The sequence below is a fragment of the Emydura macquarii genome, unplaced genomic scaffold (assembly GCF_026122565.2).
Source record: "Emydura macquarii macquarii isolate MOO-44397 ecotype Brisbane River unplaced genomic scaffold, CSIRO-AGI_Emac_v2 contig_2768, whole genome shotgun sequence".
NCBI classification, from domain to species: Eukaryota; Metazoa; Chordata; order Testudines; family Chelidae; genus Emydura; species Emydura macquarii.
Genome location: NW_027132905.1, coordinates 3,648,537 through 3,670,135, shown reverse-complemented (window position 1 = coordinate 3,670,135; position 21,599 = coordinate 3,648,537). Strand labels below are relative to the sequence as shown.

The 21,599-nt window shown below is 52.6% G+C and overlaps 1 protein-coding gene across 1 annotated transcript in view; it reads right to left on the bottom strand.

Annotated features, from left to right (window-relative positions):
* Positions 1-2,733: 2,733 nt before the first annotated feature.
* The window catches only part of FAT2 (FAT atypical cadherin 2), a 58,110-nt gene continuing 39,244 nt past the window's right edge, over positions 2,734-21,599 (bottom strand). Inside the window, exons 18-23 of the mRNA XM_067567412.1 lie at positions 18,169-18,997; positions 15,721-15,866; positions 9,545-9,986; positions 7,143-7,296; positions 3,820-4,412; positions 2,734-3,263 (exon numbers count right to left, since the gene is read on the bottom strand). Coding sequence (XP_067423513.1) covers positions 2,734-3,263; positions 3,820-4,412; positions 7,143-7,296; positions 9,545-9,986; positions 15,721-15,866; positions 18,169-18,997 — 2,694 coding nt within the window. The remainder of the gene's footprint in view (positions 3,264-3,819; positions 4,413-7,142; positions 7,297-9,544; positions 9,987-15,720; positions 15,867-18,168; positions 18,998-21,599) is intronic.

Genomic DNA, 21,599 nt, shown 5'->3' with positions numbered 1-21,599 from the left:
ACCTATTGCTTCTTATGTGGGCACGATGTCCTTCTAGAACGTCATTAACCATGGATGCACTCAGCCCTCCAAAGGGCATTTGTCCGGGGACAACCAAGTGCTATTTGCATTTCTTCTCTGAGCCCTGCTCTACACTTACCGGGCGATTCGGCGGCAGTCGACGGGAGTTATGCAAGCTACGCAGAGTAGCTTGCGTAACGCCTGTCAACTGCTGTGCTTCCCTTCTGCGTGGCGTCTTCACTGCACCTCGCCGATGGGAACCGTGTTCCCATCAATGCAGTGCTATGCCACTTGAAGGGGTGGTTTAACTGCGTCGACTGCTGGATCAACTGAGCAGGTCTTCAATGACCACTCAGATAGGTCGAACTGACGGCGGCGACTTTGCCGCCGTCAATGGAGACATACCCTGAGTGCAGATCTTGTCCAAACAAACCTTCCTGCACCTGCTGGGACAACTGGTTCCTATAAGGGCCGTAATGACCCTCCGGGAGTCTAGGAGAGTGGGCAGGGTCACCACCACTTGCCTTCCTAATACCAAATTAATCATGTATGTATCAGTTCGGGACTTGAGAGGTTCTAGTAATGCCAGCCAGTGAGCACCAGGGACAATCTTCCTCTCCCCTTGTCCAGTGACCTGGCTTCTGAATGGTTGCGAATGAATGTTCCTGGGCTGGGCACGTCCTGCGTTGTGGATCTTTTTGGCCTGGGAGTGAGTCAGATTTGTGACCTACTGTCTCGTGGTGCAAGCCTTTGGGTTTGCAACTTGGGGGTGCCCCTGGGTATGCTGGGAGGGGGTCACATTGCTTGCAAGCCCTCCACGTACGACATGCAATGGCTTCCAGCTGCCCGATAAATGACGTGAAAAGGAAGCCTCATGTGAAATGTCCCATTCCTGGAAAAATCACTTTTCTGATGGACGTGGGGAAGTTGGCCAAGGGTGTTAAGTCCTGGCCACTCCCTTGGTAACACCGAGGGATCTCGGTCCCACCGCTAGGAGAACATGTAGGGAAGCTGGAGTTTTGTTCCTGTCCGTATGTGATCCAAATGCCTCCAGACTTTGAGGATGTTTGAAATCTGAGGTAGATCCAGAGCCAAAATTTGCAGTTGGATTCTGTCTTTGAAATGGGCTGAATCAACAGCCAGAATTTGATTGCCTGAAATTTAGGGGTGCTCTGAAATCCAGACGCAAATTTTGCACCCCACTCCTGTCTTTCCTCTGAGCTAGACAGCTGCCGGATGTTTATAAAGGAGCCCCAGTTATTTTTCAAGGAAAATAATAATTTAAAAAAAATCCTTTTTTTTTTTATTGCTTTCAAAAACCAACCAAACAAAAAGATAAATTCTCTCAGAGAAACAATACATGCCCAAGCACAAGGAGATACAGCTGAATTCCATATTAAATAACCCTCTCATTGCCAGGAGGGGACCTAGGAGAAGTGAGCACACAATCTCCTCCCCCGGCTGACGTGTGCATATTCACAGGTGCACATACACATACAGACACGCATGCACGCACACGCCCAGGCCTCGCATTCACATGTCTGTGGTTCATTGCACATGGTGAGCTGCTGTAATGTAGTCAGCAGTCCTTTCGGTGACAGTCATCCCCCGGCCAGGACTCGGGGACACCCTGGGTGGAGATCTAGGCAGCATCGGCTGTATTTAGTCTGGGCATGAGCAAGCCAGAGGGAGCCCCGGGGTCCCGTCTGGACCCAGCAACCTTAATAAAGAATCTCCTTTCTCTGATGACAACGGAGCCATGTCCCCAGCAGGAGGGATGCTATAGATGGGGGTCGACAACGGGTAACACCTGCAGTGCAGATGCGGCCTGGCAGATTTCCAGATGGGAAGGTGCACAGGTATTTATCCAATCAAACACCTACCTACTCTGAACTCTAGGCCCACCTGCAGATCTTGGGCCTTCTACTGCCAGCCGCCTGTGGTACCTCATGATGTGGGTTAGGGAGGCGGGGTTCTTTGCTCAGTTTCTCCGGCAGAAATGAGCATTTTTGGGGGGACTCGATACAGTTGCAGGGAGACAAGCCCGGGAATGAACTGACGTAACAGCTACATTCCCCCCTTCTCCCTCGCTCATCCTGGCCATGAGGGGCGCAAGCCTGGAGGACGGATGGCATCGAGGGCAGCCTGTCATCCAAACTGCTAGGGGAGTTGTTAGCCCACCGTAAGCCCTTGGATTCAGGCACAAGGGACCCCTCACTCCCACCCATCAGATCTCCCTGGACTCCAGCGAGTAACCCGTCCAGTCCCACCTCCTGCTGCCCCGGCAACAGACAGACAGTCCCAAAGTTCGGTGGTCCTCTCTCCCCCTGCCAGGCTCCATGCCCCGGGCAGGGAGAGGTGCTGCCTCCATGTCTGCAGAAGTACACTTGGCACGAGGAGGGACTTGCCATGGGCGCCTGTTGGCGTCCGCGAATTCCCTTGGCGTTTCCTGGCAGCCGCCTGCGTGGCTTCCCCCCAGCTGAGATCCACGCCGGAGCAGCAGCAGGAGCGATGGATAGAACGCCAGGGACGCGAGTCCGTGCTAAATTACAGGCCGATTCAGGCGGGGGAAACTCTTAACAGGGGATGGGGAGAGTTGTATGTCCCAGGAGCGAGGGGACGAAACCAAGGTCACTCCTCCTTCCACGCACGTTCCAGAGCTCAACCTGGATCTGCTGCTTCCGTCTCGTTTCGAGCAGGCGGCCGCCCCTCTCCCCCTCTCGCCCCTCCCCGTTAAAACATCACCTCCTCGCAGCTGCCGTAGTCGCTCTCCACCATGTCGGAGCCCTCGTAGTTCGGGGGGGGCAGGGGCTGGGCCCTGAAGCCAGGCTGGCGCCCCACCTCGCAGTCCGCGTAGGACGGCTGGGCCACGCTGAGGCGCATGCTCACCCTTTTGTAGCCGCTGTCCGGCTGGTGGGGGGTCCCCTCGCTCTGCAGCAGCTGGGAAGGGTAGTAGCTGATGGCGGTGTACTCGTTTTGGCACTGTGAGGCTGGCAGTTCCATGGGGCCCGGGGACAGGAAGTCCTCCAGGTTCTGGTTGCTGTAGCGGGGCGGGATGGGGGCCCGCTTATTGCTTTGGTCTAGCGGGAAGGGAAAGCCACCGTAAAGGCCAGCTGGCTCCGAGTCTACTTGGGGAGGAGGAGGAAGAAGAGGAGGACGGGGAGAGGGCGGAAGAGGGCCTTGAGTGACGTCACCGTGGAGATGGTCCTGAACGTCCGACGGCCGATACCTGGGTGGCCAGTAGGTGGTTTCTGTTGGATATACTGGAATAAAATCAGAACCATGTTAGCAACTGTCCATAGCCATTCAGACATAGAATCACAGCGACGTAGGGCAGCAAGGGACCTCAAGAGGCCGTCTGGTCTATCCCCCATGCCGAGAGAGAATTAAGTGTACCTAAGTATACATGTCGTCACCTAGCATCTCTTTACCTCGGCTTCCTCTCAGGCCATCCCTCTCTCTGTCCCCCTCCATCCACCCAAATCTGGGCATACAGGAGAGAGAGGAAGAGAAAGGAGGGGTGTAGCATGTCGGGAGTGAGGTGAGGGGCGTTGGCAGGGCTGTGTGGGGGGGGGATAAGGGCGTGTAGCAGGTCAGGATCGAAGGGCGTTGGCGGGGCCGTGGGGGGGAGCAGCCAGGTGTAGCAGTAGGGACTGAACTGCAATGTGAGGGCCGTGGCGTCGGCTCGGACAGCATCTGCCCACCCTAGGCCTGGCTCTTTTTACCCGTGCCATTGGCTCTTCACGATGCCCAAGCCCCAAATTCCCTGGGGAGCCGCCTCTCTCAGGAGGCAGGGCAGCGCGAGGGTGGTGCACTGACCCATCTCCTCCCTCGCCCAGGAGCTCTTGATAAAGGACTCGTTGTCCGAGTTGGATGAGGGCACGGCGGACGGCAGGTGGGGGGCCACGCTGCACACGACGGTGGCCCGGGGCTTCTGGGCGTGGCCCGAGGTGAAGGTGAGCAGCTCCGGCGTGGAGACGGGCTTGCGCTGGTCCGGTGGGCCCCGGTCCAGGTTGTTGTGGGGGCCGTTTCTGAGGATGTTGAGCTCGATGGGTGGCGGGGCTTGCGTGGCCACCCCCACGCTCTTGGAGAACTGGCTCTTGGAGAGCAGATCCGGGTCCTCGCTGGCCACGGCCTTGTGCGCCTTGACTCCGCGGCAGTAGCGCTTGCGGACGAAGGCGAAGGCCACCGCCAGGATGGCGACGCCCAGCACCCCGGCCACGATCTCGCCGATCTCCTCGGGACCCATCCCCCACTCGGCGAGCGTTATGTCCGGGGTCACGATCCTCTGGGTGCAGAACGCCCCCTGGTACTCCCCCGGGCAGATGCAGCGGGGAGAGCCGCCGGCGTTCACGCAGCGCCCGGCGTTCTGGCAGGGGTTGTCCTGGCATTCCTCGGCCACCTTCTCACACCTGCGGGGAGGGAGGGAGACACCGGCCGTCAGTGCCACTGCTGGGGGGTGCACCTGCAAGAAGCTCTCCCCAGCTGAAGTGAGGGGATTTTGTAGGACTTTTTTTTTTGGTCAATCACGTTCCCAAGTTGTCTAGCGTTGATGGAGCTGGGGAGGCCTGGGAGGTTTATTTCTGACTGGGCCTTTCTCAGGAATGTGGCGCGTTGCTCCCTCTAACGGTGAAGGGAGGGGAAAACCACAGGGGCACGTCCATGGCAATACGTTAAGAGAGTTTTCAGGGAACTGTTGCAAAGTTGCCTCGTCCCCAGTTACGCCGGCTAGCGGGAGGGTTGTGGGGTGGGGCAGGGGAGTGGCCAGCTCATAAAGGCAAACTTGGACCCACGCTATCTCTGCTTCTTTTATGTTATCCGCATTTGCAGTTTGTTAGGTCCAGAGCAGCTGCTTTACCCCCGTTTTAAGTCCTTTCATGGTAGCACTGGCTACCACAAAGTCCTTTCTCCCTGGTTTTCTGCATTACCCCCTCATGTCCCCTCAGCAACCTCGAAAATGCCTCTGCCTCCCTCAGCTGTTCGGTACGTTTCACCTCACCACAGAGACATAAACCGAATCATTGCTATACCAAAGGCTCAGAGGCACAAATCTTCCTTCCAAAGGCAGAGGAAGATTCTTCTCCAGTAACCCTTCTCCTTTGCTGTGGGAAACTGGGTGCTGGGAACCACTCTACTCTTGAAGTCTCTGATAAATCAGGCTAGAGAACACAGGGACACTTGGAGTTGCATTCGTCTTTAAGAAACCTCCTCAGAGGTAGTGTACCCTAGGCTGACTCGGAGGGTAAGCCACAGATGTTTGCAGCCTGGAACAAACATCTGGGGCGTGTCCAGACTAGCTTTTACAAAGGCGTGAATTCCTAAGAGCTCTAGTACAGACCTGCCCGTAGGCACTTAGAAATTTTATGAAAAATCCGAGGAATCAAGAGCAAAATACTGATTTCTCTTTTCGCCCCCATTTCAAAACCTGACTCTCTCCCGTTCCTGAACAGAACAGGAATCCCATAAACTTCAAAATGATTCTGGAACTCTGAACTCCTTCAAGGTTCGAAAGGTGGCTTTGGGATCCTCCCACCCAGTAGCAACAGCTCCACCACCCTTAACTGACGTCTTTTTTTTTTTTTATCACAGTATTTTTTCTTTTTCAGCTTCCCCTCAATGCTTCTTGTGCATAAAGATTTATGTAACGGAGACACTCACACATGCTTTAAGGCTACCTGCTTATGCTAAACAATCTGTTCCACCTTGTATTTAGCTGTGACGCTCTGAGTACCTGTCCCAGACCTGCAGAAGAATTCTGTGTAGCTCGAAAGCTTGTCTCTCTCACCAACAGAAGTGGATCCAGTCCAAGATATTACCTTTCCCAACCTTGTCAGACCAGAGAGCGGTTGTTTCAGGCGCAGCAATGCCACCTGGTGATCAGTTGCATATTTCCCCATTAACAGGGTTGATCAGTTCAACCTTAATATCCACAGAGCCGTCCGCATGGGGGCCAACTTTCAAAGGCAGCAGAGACGCACTAGATCCACTTCAAATTCAACTTGAGCTGGGGTCTTTTCTGTCATGTTGTGGGGCAGGCAGGCGCAAAGAGCCCAGAAAGGGACATGTGCCACAGCGGGCATAACTGCTTCCTTACTGATGATTCAAGGTGACATGGATAGTGAAAACGACTTCTGGACCCGTGTTAACTCTTTCAGTGCTGTAGTGCTGAATGCTTATTCTGAACATGCACTAAAGTGGATATGAAGACTATCCAGAATTAATGACAACAATAATTTGGGAAGGGGCATTAAACCTTGTGCTTCCGGGCTTAAACCAGTCTCTAACTGTTAGAGACCAAGATGAGACCCAGTGTGGGGGCAGATTATACCACATCTGCCTGCTATAGGATTCTTACACCTTCCTCTGAAACTGGGGAGATGATCAGAGACAGGGGACTGGGCTGGATGGACTTTGGGTTTGATCCAGTGTAGACATGCCTCTGTTCCTAAGCACTGCAGACCTGGTGTCTGGCAGATGTGGTCCCTGGAGTATCAGGACTGATGTCTCCACCAGCACTGACATGGTAACTGCAAGGATCTGTCTCTTGGCTGATATTAACCAACTTGCTTTTCAGCTACAAAACTCTATTGTGTCAGGTACAGTGGTGTCCTCGGTCTCCAACAGAACAATGCCTCCTCTGTGCTCGTCAGCTCATTTTCAAGAAGGAGCCCTGACATGTCGGGGGTAATTTGTAACGCAGCAGAGTTAAGTGTGTACTTGTTAAAAGAACAGTTCTGGGAACAACCCTGTCACAAGGAAACACTTTGAATTGGCACCAAACAAAACATTCACAAACATCCAGCGAAGCGCTGAGTAAACGAGACTATTTTCTCAGGCTCTAATAACTGTGTGTACTTAGCTCCGCTGGTGACAATGCAAAAAGAGAGAAATTAATTCATTGTCTGGTTACTTCTGCCTTCTGGAGTTTGAGTGCAATCCAAAAAGTGCATGTGATGTGGCAATCAGTCTTGGACTGGCTGGCCGGGTACTGTTAAGGGTCATGACCAGGTACGCTGCCGGAACAGGCAATTCCTGTGTATTCACCCCCATCATGAGAAACGGTGCCCAAGGTTAAATGTTTCTTGTAATCTGAGGGCTCCACACAGGGGAACACGTGGTCAAAAGCCATTCCTTGGTCTTACCTTTCCCCCAGATACCAATCTGGGCAGTGGCAGGTGTAGCCTGTTTTGGAGAGGATGCAGGTCCCCCCATGCAAGCAGGGCTTGGATTCACATGGGCTGTCTCCCAGCTCACAATGGTCACCAGAAAACAGCTCCGGGCAGATGCAAGTGTAACCTAGAGAGGGAGATAGAGAAATGTGAGGTTGCAGCACCAGCTAGGAGGGAACTGGTGTTGGAGACGGTTTCTGGACCAGAGAGCACAGACAATCTGACACCTTGGGAAACAGCAGCGGGGCTGAACTTGAGGTTGAGGGTGCATAAAAAGACACACCACATCCTCCTAGCACTGAGACTCAACTGAATGCACCATGGGAAGAGCAAAGAGGCGTCGTCTTGTAACTCTGGGGTAGCCAACGTCTGGCTCAAGGGAGGTCCTAAAACGTAGCCGGTGGCCACCCCCTTTCCGAGAGGGCAAAGCCGATTGACCGGCTTTTAAACATGATCCCAAGTCCAACACTGGTTTCCGTTCTCACCAGTCTTTAGCCTGCCTAGCAGCCCAGCAAGAGGCCATGTGCTAGGCAGCGCCTGTCCGGACATGCTGTGTTCCTCTTCCCTGTAGGAGCTGTCATGTCAACAGCAGGAGAGAAAACCCAATGGGTTGGGTGGCTGGGAGTCTATTTTTCTGGTATCTGTCCAAATCTAGCTCTGATCATGGGAATTTCAACTGCTTTGTTGAGCTCTTTCGCACCATTCTCTAGTCTAGTGAGTGCAGCTGGGGAAGTGCAGCCTTTCCACCGTGCATCATCCTAGAAAAGTCCCTGATTATGACCCACAAAATAAATGTCTCTGTGGGTAGAGGGCAGACGAGCTCTCAAGCTCGCTTCTGCTTCACTGGTAGAGACGTGTGCACACGCTCATGCACATGGAAGGTGCAAGCAGCCAGACATGCAAAATAAGCTTACACACCTGCGCACGCTGCGTCCTTCAGCTTGAACCAGTCACTGGCTGGTTGGCCTTATTGTGACATTTGCATGAGATCCACACGCATTTACACCTCCACGCAATTTCTTGTGCACACACACACACACATACCCTTGCACTCAAGCATAAACACACAATCTTGCACAAGCGCCTTTGCACATATGCACGTGTGCACGCCTGCCCGCCCGTGCACACAGGCAAGCACCCTTTTGCAGGCCTGCACGCTCACGCACCCTGTGTCTTTGAACTTTATCTCGAACAAGTTCACCTGAGCTAAACAGCTGCTGAGCTGACAGGAATCTAAATCTTGTTGCCCAAGGGTTCGGACAGGGAGGCAGGGACTGAGAGAGAGGTGTGCTCTCAGCCCTTTGATTGCTGCTAACCCAACAGGGCGTGGGACCGTGCAGCAGGCCTCGGGCCGAAAAACAAAGGAATCAATAAGCAGTCGGCCGTTCAAAGGGTTCCCCTGTGTGCATCTCACCTCACCATGTAGCCATATCAAGGCCCCCTCTGGATGCCCCCACGGAAGGGGAATGGAAGTCGCAGCAAGAAAGCCTGAGATGGGCAGGGTCTGGCTCAAGGAGCTCAGTGCTGCAATCTCGCCACGGGAGTCCCTCACACTGCGTTCACCCCAGAAATCAAAGCAAGCTCTTCCAGAGAGGAAGGGTGGGGCAGTGGTTCGGGTGCTAGCCTGGGACTTGGGAGATGTGAGTTCAATTCCCAGCTCTGCTACAGGCTTCCTGTGAGGCCTTGGTCAAGTCACTTAGCGTCTCAGTGCCCCCTCTGTGAAATAAGGTTAATAGCTGTGCCCTGCCTCCTGGGGGGTTGTGAGGTAGATACGTTGATGAGGTGCACAGAGAGACACAGCTTCGATGTGATATGGTGAAATACAAATAACTGCTGAGAAACAAGGCTCAAATGAACCCGAAAATTGCAGGCACGAGCTTGTGTTAAATGACTTTCATGGGTTCCCACCCCCGGGAGTCACTTATAAAACAGGAATAAATCCATCTTGTCTTGCCACAGTGTTTCCACCTTCTGGGAGTGAAACATCCCAGGACGACCAGATCTCACCTTATTCCAGCCCCACAAAGGGCTCTTTTAGGCTTTGAAAAAGCCTGAATGAAAATACAACTGAATCCAAACCTTTCACGTCCTGCCCAAATACCAGGCCCAGATCCCTCCTCCCAGAAACAGTGGTGCCACCCGTCCGATCTGCCAGTGACTGCATAGTCGGATGGCGTCAGGCTTCCGACTCGCTGTTTCACTGGTTGAGTGAGGACTTTTCCCCTTGACAAAGCTGGGGGACGCAGTGCTGTGAAAGTCCAGAACTGCGGGGCAGCCCACTCTAAACCCTCCATTATGTTCAGCTGTTTTCCACACTCGTCTCCAGACTACGGATTTCCTATTGCCCTGAATGGAACGGCTGGATAGCCACGTACCTCCTCTGTGAATCTCGGCGCACATCCCGTCATTGAGGCAGGGGCTGCTGCTGCAGGCGCCAGCGTGCGAGCAGCACTGCTTTGTCCCCACCTCCTCCACAATCCCGTTTGCCTGCTTGTCCCCAGGCAGGAGCATCACGTCTTCACCGTCAATTCTGACAGCATCCAGGCAGCCTCTAAACCCCTGAGTGACCCGCCGAGGCTGTCGGGACTGGACAATCCCTCCAAAGAACAGATCTCTCCTGGAAGGGGAGACGCTGCAGGCCACAGGCAGGCGGAGAGACGTGTTTCCCAAGTTGTCGACGAGCAAGCGGAGGGACGTGCTTTTCACTTCCAGAAGGACCGAGTGCCACTCTCCGTCACTCACAAAACCCAAGGAGGAGAGATTCCCGCTCATGTTACCGCTGCATCGGTGTCCGAGGTGAGGCACTCCATTAACGAGCTGCAAAACACACCCAAAGAGGCAGAATTAGCAGCAATGCACATGCCGTCGTGCCGCTTGGCTTTCAACAAACGCCCCCGTGGCCGCTGTTCTGTGCAAGGCAAGAGGCAAACTCCTGAAATCGTTTCCAGGACCCAAGAATGTTCAGCCAATGGGACCTTCCCACCAGCCAAACATCCTGAGGTCTTGCCTGGCTTTAGAAATGGAAAGCACACTGGCCTGTCCACATGGGGACGCCCGTGCACGTCTTTGCATTTAAACGTGTCTCACTGCAGTAAAGTTCCCGGTGGCCTGAACTACCACCTTCACCGTGAACAATGCCGGCAGCCTTAGCGGGAAGGGGAAGGGCTTCATGAGCCTTGCAAATGAAAGTGTTCTCTTGCCCCCCCCCCAAGGTGTTAGACTCATAGAATCATAGAAGAGGAGGGTTGGAAGGGACCTCAGGAGGTCATCTAGTCCCACCCCCTGCTCAAAGCAGGACCAACCTCAGCTCAACCGTCCTTCTGGCGCATTGGGAGGGCGGTCTTGTGGGAAGCTTGCCCTCCGAATAGGTCGGTCGGTGCTGGCCTGGAGAAGGCAGCCCCCTTTTGCCAGTGCTAAACTTCACACCCAAGAATCAAAACCTACTTTAAAACAAGGTTTACATTCGTATTTTGGAAAACGACTCGTCCTCCTCATCTTGCCCACACAGTTCTATCTCAGGCCTCACCTGCAGCCCTTGACTGGTAGGTGGAGAGGGAATCCCAGCTGTTCACGGGATGTCCTGCAAAGCCAGGAGCTGCTTCGCCCTAATTTTAGCCAGCGTTTAAAGGAGATGAAGTACTCCGCATATGGGTGCATGAGGGACTCAGCGCCTTCCCCAGCAGCTAGATGGGAACTGCATCTATAAATGAGCCATGCCATGTGGGCAGATGGCCATGCTGGGCCAGCTGGGCAGTCTGTGACCTGGAAAGTGAGAGGTCTCTAGAGGACGCGGCCGTGCAGTGGTATGGACTGTGCTAGGATCATCGCATTCTAACTGCTGGACCATTCCAGTTATGCGGAGGAAGAGGGGCAGGAGAAAACCATTCTTAATGTGAACAGACCAAACAGCATTTGATTGTTTCCTTTGTTTTTCGTTCTCTCTGGATCTAAAACCCAGCTCCTGTCATGTCCTGCCAAATCTATGTTGTTAACTGCCCCTGGGGCTCCTGTCACACGCAAGGCCAAATTCTGCTCCAACTTACTCCTTGCATCACCCCATCGGTTCAGGACGCGCGTCAGGACAGGCAGTATTTAGTTCCTCCTGCCTCCCTTTGTAAAGAGCCAGGAGGTGGGAAGGAATCGTCTCTGTGCTGTGATTCATCATGCTGTAATAAGTATGATATGGATGACTGTAGCATCCACAGGCCACAACAGAGATCAGGGCCCCACAGTGCTGGGTGCTGTACAAAGGCACAGTGAGAGACATGCCACCCTAAGGAGACATCTGTCCCCCAGTTCTGTGCTCCGTGTCCCAGACCAAGCCGCCTCTCTCACAACACAGCATCGTGCCACTGGGCATCATGGTGGGCAGTAGGCAGAAGTTGCATGACTTTACTTCCCAGCTGGTTGCCGCAGTGGGGTTTAATTGGGATCACTCTAGTGCTGGCGTTCAGGACGCCCGTGCCTCTGCCACCAGGCACAGGTGAACTCCATTTGCCAAGTGATTTCTTGGTCTCTTGTAATTGGTGTGGAAGCTGCCCCGGCCGGAGCGGTTCCTCTGTTGGCATTAACAAGGAGTGCTGAAAGAATCGAGGCAAGCAAGAGCCGCTGGCAGTGCTATGTTGTAGGAGTGGGTGAAGGGGGCGAAGAAGAAAGAAAGAAACCTGCTGTAGTACCCAGCTTTTTATCAGCACATTGGAAACCAGGGCCAAAGCCGCTAATCTACTCTGCAACCCAATACTCCCTCCCCAGCACCAGGGGCTGGGCATGACACAATCAGATCATTGAGCTTGTAATAACTAACCTGTGACTTCTCTTTCAAACTTTTGATGGGATAGCGAAAAAAAGAAAGAAACATGTAATTGTGGCTTCAGGGTGAATTCAGGTGAAAATCCCTCTTTCCCCCTTCCCCATTGATTCGTAAGGGAGCATCTTCAATAGAAAGCAGGAACAGGGAGAGTGCACAGGTAGAATTTCAAACCTTCATTTGTCTAGCTGGTGCAAGCTCCATTAGGGACTCAAATGGATCTTTCGGAGCTTGCTAGTTAATTCCATATGGTGTAGAGAGATTCATCCTGGGCAAAGCAATTTTCTCCGTAAGGCAAGTCTTAGCTCATGGTGATAACAATGGCAGGGCTCTCCTTGGAAGAATCCATAGCAGTCAGGAAAAGGTCATAGGTTGCATCAGTTCTACCCGGGTTGCAAACCCGGGACTATTTTGGATGAACCCAAAGCAGACTAGAAGAATGCATCTCTCTAGGAAGAATCCCTAGCGGGTAGAGGGGAATGCACCTGGATAAATCTGAAAGAATATATATCTATATGACAAGGGGAAATCTGTTTTGGAAGGACTAGTAGAAGCTGGTGTATAATCTCCACGGGGTGACCCTTGGGGGAATTGTGTGTGTAAATATCTCCATTGTGGGGTGAGAACATCAGAGAAGGTTTTGTAGTTCTCCTGTGTTTTAAACACACGATGGGTTCAGAGATGAGCATCAGTAAGTGGCTTGTTCAGATTCTGGGGACAAGTTAGGATTCAACGCCCCTGAAGCAAAAAGAAATGGATTTACAAATCTCCTCCAGGAAGACTGTCTTTTTCCTCCTTTTGTTGCAAAATGCCATTTCAGCATGGTTGAAGTGCTTGAAGAACATGAGGGTGAGGAAGGTGTGTTCTCCCAGGGAGGAATTTGTTCAAAACACGAACTACAAATCTCGTAAGTGAATAAATAACCGATGATAGTGACTTGTGCGTCTTTGTCTATGTTTGCAGTCTTGAGGGCAACATGTGCTGGCAACGTTTTGGTCCATCTCAATGAATAGAGTGACAAAGCAATTGGTCAAAGGCATCGCTGCCCCTCCAGCTGCAGGGCAGAGGATTGATTATTATTACCCATTGGACAGGCTCCTCTGTCTATTTATAGCTAAAGAAGACTAGGGTTTTGGCAGGGGAATGTCTTGAACTCAGTCATAATCTAGCCTTTTGCCCCCGGGCCCTGTGTGTCAGGGTTGGCTAATTAGTTGTCTCCTTGGGTGCTGTGCACTCCTCAGGATGGTACCTGAGGAAAGAGGAGGATATCAATCGAGCTGATTTTATTGACCAGTCTCTAGTGAGCTGCTTCGAGACCTGGAGGCAAGGTGCTTTCACTGGAGTGCCCCTGCTTATGTCACGGTCTTGCTCCAAGCATCGGCTGGTTCTGGCCTCTGTTGGCTGCGTAAGGTGCAGAAAAGGATACAGGGCCGTCTGCAGCTTTTGCACTCCTGTGCAATGGGCAGGGGCAATCTCGGTCCCTGCATTCTGTGCTCAAAGACTAGCACCAGCCTTGCTTTCAACCAGAGGGGCCAGCAGATCTGAGCTGCTGCGAAGGGGCGCACCCTCTAGCTGCCGCCCTACCGTCCTCATCCTCAGGGCCAGGAAGGAATTATGGCTGAGACAATTCCTCCAGGGATTCCTGCCGGAAAGCAGACCCTTTCCCCATCTCCCCCCACACTATACGGCCAATGGCTTAAAGCCGCCATGTGGTTCAGGGAAGGGGTCATTCCTCTGCCTTTTCTGAGCAGTTTTAAATGGACAAGGTCATCTTAAAAACCCATCCTCCTGTCTGAATATTATTTACCCGCTACTGTGCTAAGTAACCGCTAAAATTGCTCTAGCAGCAAGAAATTAGAGAAGAAAAACCATATTTTTCTCTGAATTTTTTCAGGTTGTTCAGTTGACAGCACGTTGTGTGTAACCAGATCCACTGATTCCTTTGCCAGTCCGTTTCTCCTGTTGTTTGTGTGGGTCTTTTATGCCATAGCAGTGAAGAGAAAACTATTTTAAAATAGGAAAACGCCAAAGAAATAGGCAGGGGATTCAGGGGTTGGAGAAGCACTGGAAGATATTTTTAAAAACTGACCATGCCCCTTTAAATTAGCATGGCGCTGTATTTAATATATGTTGTAAGTCTAGATTACACAGCAATGGGCTCAGGAAAAACCCCCAGTAAGTCAATAAGAGAGTTATAAGATCTCAGCCGTAAATTAGGCCCATTATCATTAATGAGGAACAGACAAAAAGCCCTTTTCTGGAGGGCTCTTGCTTTCCTTCTGCTGCCAAGGTGCACGGGAGCAGACACACGCTCCTTTGAATTCTTTATCGATTCAGCAAGTGCGGCCAAAGAAAGGGGAGATTTCAGATGATGATGTGCCTGGTTCTGGCAGCTGCCTTGAATGACGAAACCCACGAAGGGCACGTAAACTAAGAGGCCTGCAAGTTTAAGCTTGAAGTGGTTTGCTCCCTTCCACTGCCTCCAGATGCCTGGATCGCTCACGAAAGAGCACATGGTGCAAGATGATGTTTTATAAGACTCCTGCCTGCACCTTCTCCCTGCCCTCCATTAAAACAAGGGCCTTTAATCCACCGGTGTCCATCTGGACACCTTCTCTGTATTTCCTTGGATGGCCACTGGATCCAGGCTCAGCCCACCTCAGCCACTAGGAAACGAGAAGAAGCAGCTGTTGTTTCCTTTGCTAAGTTAATGGGTAACATCTTGTTTAGGAGTTCCTGACTAATTCCCTGGGGGGTAAGTGGGATCGGGTTGCTGACGTACAAGCTCGTGGGTCGGTGGAAACACCATGTTCACAGGCCCTTGAATGAGCCATTTGTGCGTATGTAGGGACCCCGGGCCAGATCTTCAGTGGGAGTGAGTCGGTTCAGCTCTGCAGAAGTCGGTGGAGCTGTGTCAGCTTGCACCAGCCGAGAATCTGGATCCTCCTGCTCCCGGGGTGACTCCTGTGTGTATATGGGAACTCTACCTTCTGGCGTTCCTGAGCTGTCTCCTATGCTGCTAGTACTATTATTACTTATTGCCAGGGCCCAAGAATAATTTTTTCGGGCCCAGTACAAACTTTTAATACAGGCCCCCTCCTGTAATGGGGGTTGCAACCTGGGCTGGGCCTCTCAGGGCCTCTAGGCCCTGGTAAAGTGTACCCTTCCCCCCCACAGGTGGGGGCCCTGCTTCTGGCAGCAGCACTGCAGGCCTCTTGCTGTCAAGGTTGGGGCCGCATTGCGCCAGGCACTGTACGAACGTGTAAGGCAACATTTTCAAAGGTGCTCAGCCCTGGCCTGACTTTGCTTTTGTTCAAGTCGGTGGGAATTTTACCCTGGGCGAAATGGGAGCAAAGCGCTTTTGAAACCCGCCCGCCCATACTAGTCATAGCTCCAATGAGCCTACAGCCAAATAGATCAGATGTAACCGAAGGGTGAAACAAACAAGCAGGTGGGGTAAAGCAAGAGAGGCAGTATTACAAGGCTGCTTTGGTACAGGCTAGGGGTGGGCACAATCCATCGGTGCAAAAGGCCCATCACAACGTGTCACCTGCTGAGGTGAACATCCCAAGTTGCACAGTAACCAACTGGGCTTCACAACATGGCATGTTACAATGGCTGACACCTACAGACAGGCGGGTATTTCTCTGAGCAGTCAGCGCCTCTCTTTGGTTATATTTGCCAGTGCACAACGGAACTGTTCATCAGTGCAGAAATAAATCCTCAGGTTATTGCAAAGCCTACCTCCAAAACGGCAGTGTTGGTCCCATTGACGAAGAGCGGAACACCATGCAGCTGGTGGGTTTTCAGGCGGACCTGCAGCTGCCAGTCCCCTCTCTCCTGGTGATGGTACCATACGTAGCTGTGTCCGCTGAATCTCACAGCCGTGCCTGGAAATGTAACCAGGTCATCTGAAAACAGCCTGAGATTCTGGATTGTGTTCAACCCACAGCACCCAGCGCTTTCCCCAGCTCTGGGCTTTCCCCCCTGTCAGCCATCGTAACTCCAGCCTGACCTGCAGTAGTCTTTGCTGCCCCCTGTCCCCACACAGCTCTGCCCGAGAAGCTTGTGATGACCTGCAATGCCCCCTGCTATTCACATTTTGGGCAACCCCCGACAGCACTTCCACCATAATGACCTGCAACCCCGTCCTGATCTGCAGCAGTTCCTGTTCCTGGCCTGAGCCGTCCCTATCTCTGCCAATGCACTTCAGTCCCGAGCTGCTGCCTCTCTTGATATTCCTGACCTATAACATGTGGCTCTGCCTGTGCATCTCCGTCCTGTCCTGCAGCGTCCCCTGACAGTCCTGTGAGGGGGCTGCAAACAGCTTTACCGGGACAGCTCATTCCCAGTTTGCCAAGCCCTGCTCTGCCCTGGGCAATGTGGTCACGCAGTAGATTCCACTTCTTAGTAACCCTTTGGTCACCAGCAAGGAGTTGCTATTACCCAGCAGTTACTAATAAGCAGCAGCCCGGAGAGGAAGCCCAGGGACACACATTCCCTAGCTGCAGCCTGGATGCTGGACTTTCATGGGGACCGGAGGCACTGGGGGCCCATGAAGCATCACAGTGCCTCTCCCTGCACTCTCCGGGGCTCAGGGCTCAGCCAGAGGGGCGGGAACAATCTGTATAGTGCGGGTGCTGAAAGCTGTTGAACCAAACTCTAAACCATACATAGGCGGGAAACCACTTCACGCCAGGAGCTGCAGCCGCCCCCCTCCTCCTAGCACCTATGGGCTCAGCACGTCCCAGTGCTTCCTTCCTTGTGTGTAGTCCCCCAACAGGGTATCTGGCATCCGGGCTGCAGCCCCTCCCCGCTACTACCCTGCCAATAGCCTCCCCTCCCAGCCCAAAGCCCCTTACATCCTGGGTGGTCCCCGTGTGCAAGGCTGCAGTCCCAGCAGGAAGCACTGGGATGGGCTGAGCTGCAGACGCAGGTAGGTTTGTGGGGCTGCCGCCAGAGAAGGCACGTCCCAGCACTTCCTTCCCTGCCCGCTGCTAGGGCCGTTCTTCTGGAAACCGTTGGTAAGAAGCAGCATGCCGTTGTCCATGCCCGAATCCCATGAATGGGACTGGGGCTGGCGCCTGGCAAAAGGCTGCTGCTAACTGGAAGTTGTCGATAGCCGGGTTGCTATTAAATGGAATCTACTGTACCTAAAACATGAGCACAAATTCTTTGGCTTGCTTTGATTCACCGCCTTTAAATAGTCTGGGTTTCGCTGGGCACAGGGCAGGGGAACCCAAAGATTGAAGCTCTACCTGCAGTGCCCAGAGCGTTTTGCTCCATGTCTGAGTGACTTTCCTGTCTTCAGGGGCAACGTAGGTCCTGTTATTATGTAATGACATAGGGTAGGAGCTTAGCATTAGCCCATGGAATTCTTCCTGCGGGCCAGATGGAAATTTAAAACTCAAGGATACTAACTTAGGCCCTGAAATCGAAGCCAGAATGGCCAGTTAATGGAACAGGGTAACTGCATGAGAGCTCCCCGAGCGTTACAAGGTATTGCCAAGAAGGCTAATGGCATATTGGTCTGCATTAGTCGGAGCATTGCCAGCAGCTCGAGGGAAGTGATTATTTCCCTCTATTTGGCACTGGTGAGGCCTCATTTGGAGAACTGTGTCCAGTTTTGGGCCCCCCGCTACAGGAAGGATGTGGACAAATTGGAAAGAGTCCAGCGGAGGGCAACAAAAATGATTAGGGGGCTGGAGCACATGACTTATGAGGAGAGGCTGAGGGAATTAGGCTTGTTTAGTCTGCAGAAGAGAAGAGTGAGGGGGGATTTGATAGCAGCCTTTAACTACCTGAAGGGGGGTTCCAGGGAGGATGGAGCTAGGCTGTTCTCAGTGGTGGCAAATAACAGAACTAGGAGCAATGGTCTCAAGTTGCAGTGGGGGACGTCTAGGTTGGATATTAGGAAAATCTTTTTCCCTAGGAGGTGGTGAAGCACTGGAATGGGTTACCTAGGGAGGTGGTGGAGTCTCCATCCTTAGGGGTTTTTAAAGCCTGGCTTGACAAAGCCCTGGATGGGATGATTTAGTTGGGGTTGGTCCTGTTTTGAAGAGGGTTGGACTAGATGACCTCCTGAGGTCCCTTCCAACCCTCACCTTCTATGGTTCTATGCTGAAGGATGCTAGAGACTGGCACCGTTTTCCTAAGGAGGAGAATTCAGGAGCGATAAGGAGGATTTCTCACCATTGCAAGAACAAATTTGCTTCAGGCTGTGCCGGGGTGTCAGAACACTCAGCCGGGCAGTACTGTACGTGGACACCAGGCCCGGGTTCAGCTGAATTGTCTCCTTGCAGACACGCCGGGAGCAATCAGGCCCCTGACATGGCACGTGAACGGCCTTCTGCATCTGGAGCCCCACCAGCTGGTCCATCTCCCCAGCTGACAGAGCAATCTTGTTTGCTAGGACGTGGGGCTCGTAGAAGGAGCCGTGGGGCTCATAGAAGGAGCCGTGGGGCTCGCCGACGGCCAGGAGGAGCTCCACACCATCAGAGGCTGCTGCGGGCTGCAGGCTAGCCATGTGAATGTTCTGGCGTCTTGTGACCAGGGTTTTCCCCAGAAACCTTTGCAAGTTGCGCCAGTGGTCACCCACGAACTCCTCGGGGGAGAGGTGACGGAAGTGTAGGACCACAGCCTTGTCTAGGGCCTCCTGGCTGAAACACCAGACGTGGACGTTGACCGTGGTGGTGGTCGTGAATGTGCCGTCGCTGACCGTCACGTTCAAGGCATAGTGGCCATGGGGGAGCCTCTCGCCCGCGATGATCTTGCCATCCGTAGCTCCCACTGAGAAGCGTCCCTCTGGGGGCACTTTTGCCCCCAGGGTGTACACCAGGATGTCATGGGGGTCTCGGTCCGTGGCATGGACCTTGCCGAGAACGCCACCTCGGAAAGCTCTCTCGTTGGTGGTGATGAATATCTCCAAGGGCAGCGCTGAGGGTGCATATTGGCTCTGCTCCATCACCTGGACGTTCACGAACGCAGAGGACGAAAGAGGAGGGATGCCGCTGTCCAAGACCTGGCGAGGAGAACAAAAGGACCCATTACAGCCCTGTGCTGAGTCCCATTCCCAGCTCACCTGCCCCTCGGCTGGGGAGCAAGAGGAGGGTGGCACTGCTTGTGTTTGAGGTGCTAGGCCGGCTTTCCAGGCTGCTCTGCTGATGCATCTCAGTGCTGATCCTGAGCCGGTTTCCTATTTCCTCCCCCTCCCCCAACCCACTCCTAGTCTCTATGGCTGAACCAAAAGTCTCTAGAGACTTGGTGTGTCTCATCCCCCACTCCCCATCAGATGGGCGCAGAAGGGTGCTTTGGGGCAGAGCTCCTCTCGCTTCCTGTATCAAGGAGCTGGGAGAGCAGGAGCTGGGGCTGCGGGATGGAGGAGGAAGATTAGCAGCGGGGCACAGCCGGCAGCAATGGCAGGGCGGAGTCTGGAGATGGCTTTTGTAATCACAACTCTCAGGGAGCTGGGCTGGTGGGTCTGAAACAGTGCCCCCCTGAGACCAGGCCTCACCAGGAAAGAACTGGGAGCCTGAAGGCAGCGGAGGGAGGCGTGGTCATTAACAGAGTTAACCCGGGGCATGTATCTACATTTGGCGTGCAGCTCGTCACCAGATGACAGGCCTCAGCAATTCTGATTTCTTGGGCTTTATTTGGCTCTTCAGTGACGTTCTTTGGAGCAGGGGATGATGCAGCAGCCTGGCTTTCCAAGGCTGGGAAAAAAAATCCCTTACAGGAATAGTGACTGCAAGTCACCGTCTAAGAGGGTCTCCCCAGTAACGCTCATGGAACGCGTGGGAATGCAGCAGCCCCAGAGGCAGATTTGCGGTTACTCAGGTTTCACAAAAGAAACCCCGTACCCACTCCTCTGGGCTTCAACGTTTCGAGCCTCACACTTGCCAGCTGCTGGGGGTGTGCCGTAACACCAGTGACTAACGCAGGAATGCCTGCCGATCTTCTGACGAATCAAAAGGCCAGTCCAGATTTTTCCAACTGTGCGTGCAAAACCACATAGGCATTTGGATGCCCAAGTTCTGTGCAAAATTACTACGATTGTGCGTGCAGCTGCAGCCTTTGTACCTCCATATGAAATGCACAGCTGTATGATGCAGTTGTACACATAAACACAATCCTGACAATCCACACCTTCTACAGGGGCACTGACACGCCAAATCAGAGCGGCGATCCATCTAGGCCGGGGCCTTGTCTCTAATGGTGGCCAGACAGCACTAGCGGCAAAGAAACCTCATAATGGACAACTATGGAACAATCAGACCATAGGGGATGTTTCTTCCTGACCTCTGGCACTTTGTGGTTGAGGTCAGTGTGCTGTTAATAATAAGACAGCTCTTTAGATATCCATTATTACTGAAGATTTAGATCCCTGATATGTTTTTAGCTTATTGACTATTCCTGTGGATGCCCCTTCATCATATCAATGTCTAATCCTTTTCTGGATCTTGTCTGTTTTGCCTCAGTGATACCTGGAGGTGGAGAGTTCTATTGGTTAATTACTCATTATATAAAAACAAAATTAGCATTTTCTTTGATCCGTGTTAAATTTAGGGTGACTTTGGGTGATCCCTAGAACTAGTATTGGTAAATAAGAGATTCTAAGTTACTGTCTCTGAAGCATCTGTTCTGTCATATTTCTTTAGAGAGATAAGGTGGGTAAGATAATGTTTTATATCGGACCAATTTCTATTAGTGAAAGAGACACGCTTTTGAGCTACACAGATCTCATCTACAGTCCAGGTCTGTGTCTCCAATGTCCTGGGTCCAACATGGCTCCAACACTTCATATTTCTTTGTCATGTCACCTCTAAATCCTCTCCTCTTCAAGTATATATAGTCCTAGGCTCTGTGCCTCCACAACTGAGCTGGTGACGCCTTTCACTGGGAACCTGATCAAGCTCTCTAATCTTTTTACCCTCTTCTCATGCTCTGGGTGGCCCAGTGGATTAGTGCGTCAATGCATCTCTGGAGGCCGTGGCTTCTCGTTTTCATTATTTACTAGCATGTGATTTTGATGGCTCCTATCTGAATCCCTGAATTTGGGCACATCACCAAACCTCCATGTAGTTTGGAAGAATGGTCGGTTTGGGCTCAGCAGAGCGCCAGAAGTAAAACTGCTGGAGGCGCCGGGGGGGGGAAGAATAGCAGAGAGCATTGCCACAGAGCACTGAGGAGCACTGGCAGAGCTGTGAGGGTGAAGCCGGCCCAGGCTTTTTAACTCACAGATAAAAAATAATTTCCCGACCCCCATTGATTTGTTCCCTCAGGAAAACCGGGTCAGGCTGAAAAGAAGGTATTTTCCCTTCATTCGGTTACTCGATGGGAGTGTGAATAAAAATGAACAGCTCCTTGCTGGAGTACGTAGGTGATGCTTTCAGGAACAGACGTGAGTCTCACTTGAAATGGGAGCTCACTAGAATTATGTCAGGGAAAGCATCATACCGGGTCATTTGCACCGCAGAGGTTCCCGTGATTACACCAGCAGGTTTTCTGCTGGAAAAGCTGGCCCCCCAGTTTCAAGGTATTGAGAAGTGAGTTCCGGAGATGGATCCAAATTTCCCCAAAGACTGGAGGTGTTTATGTCGGGGCTTTTGGTTGTAATTTCCATT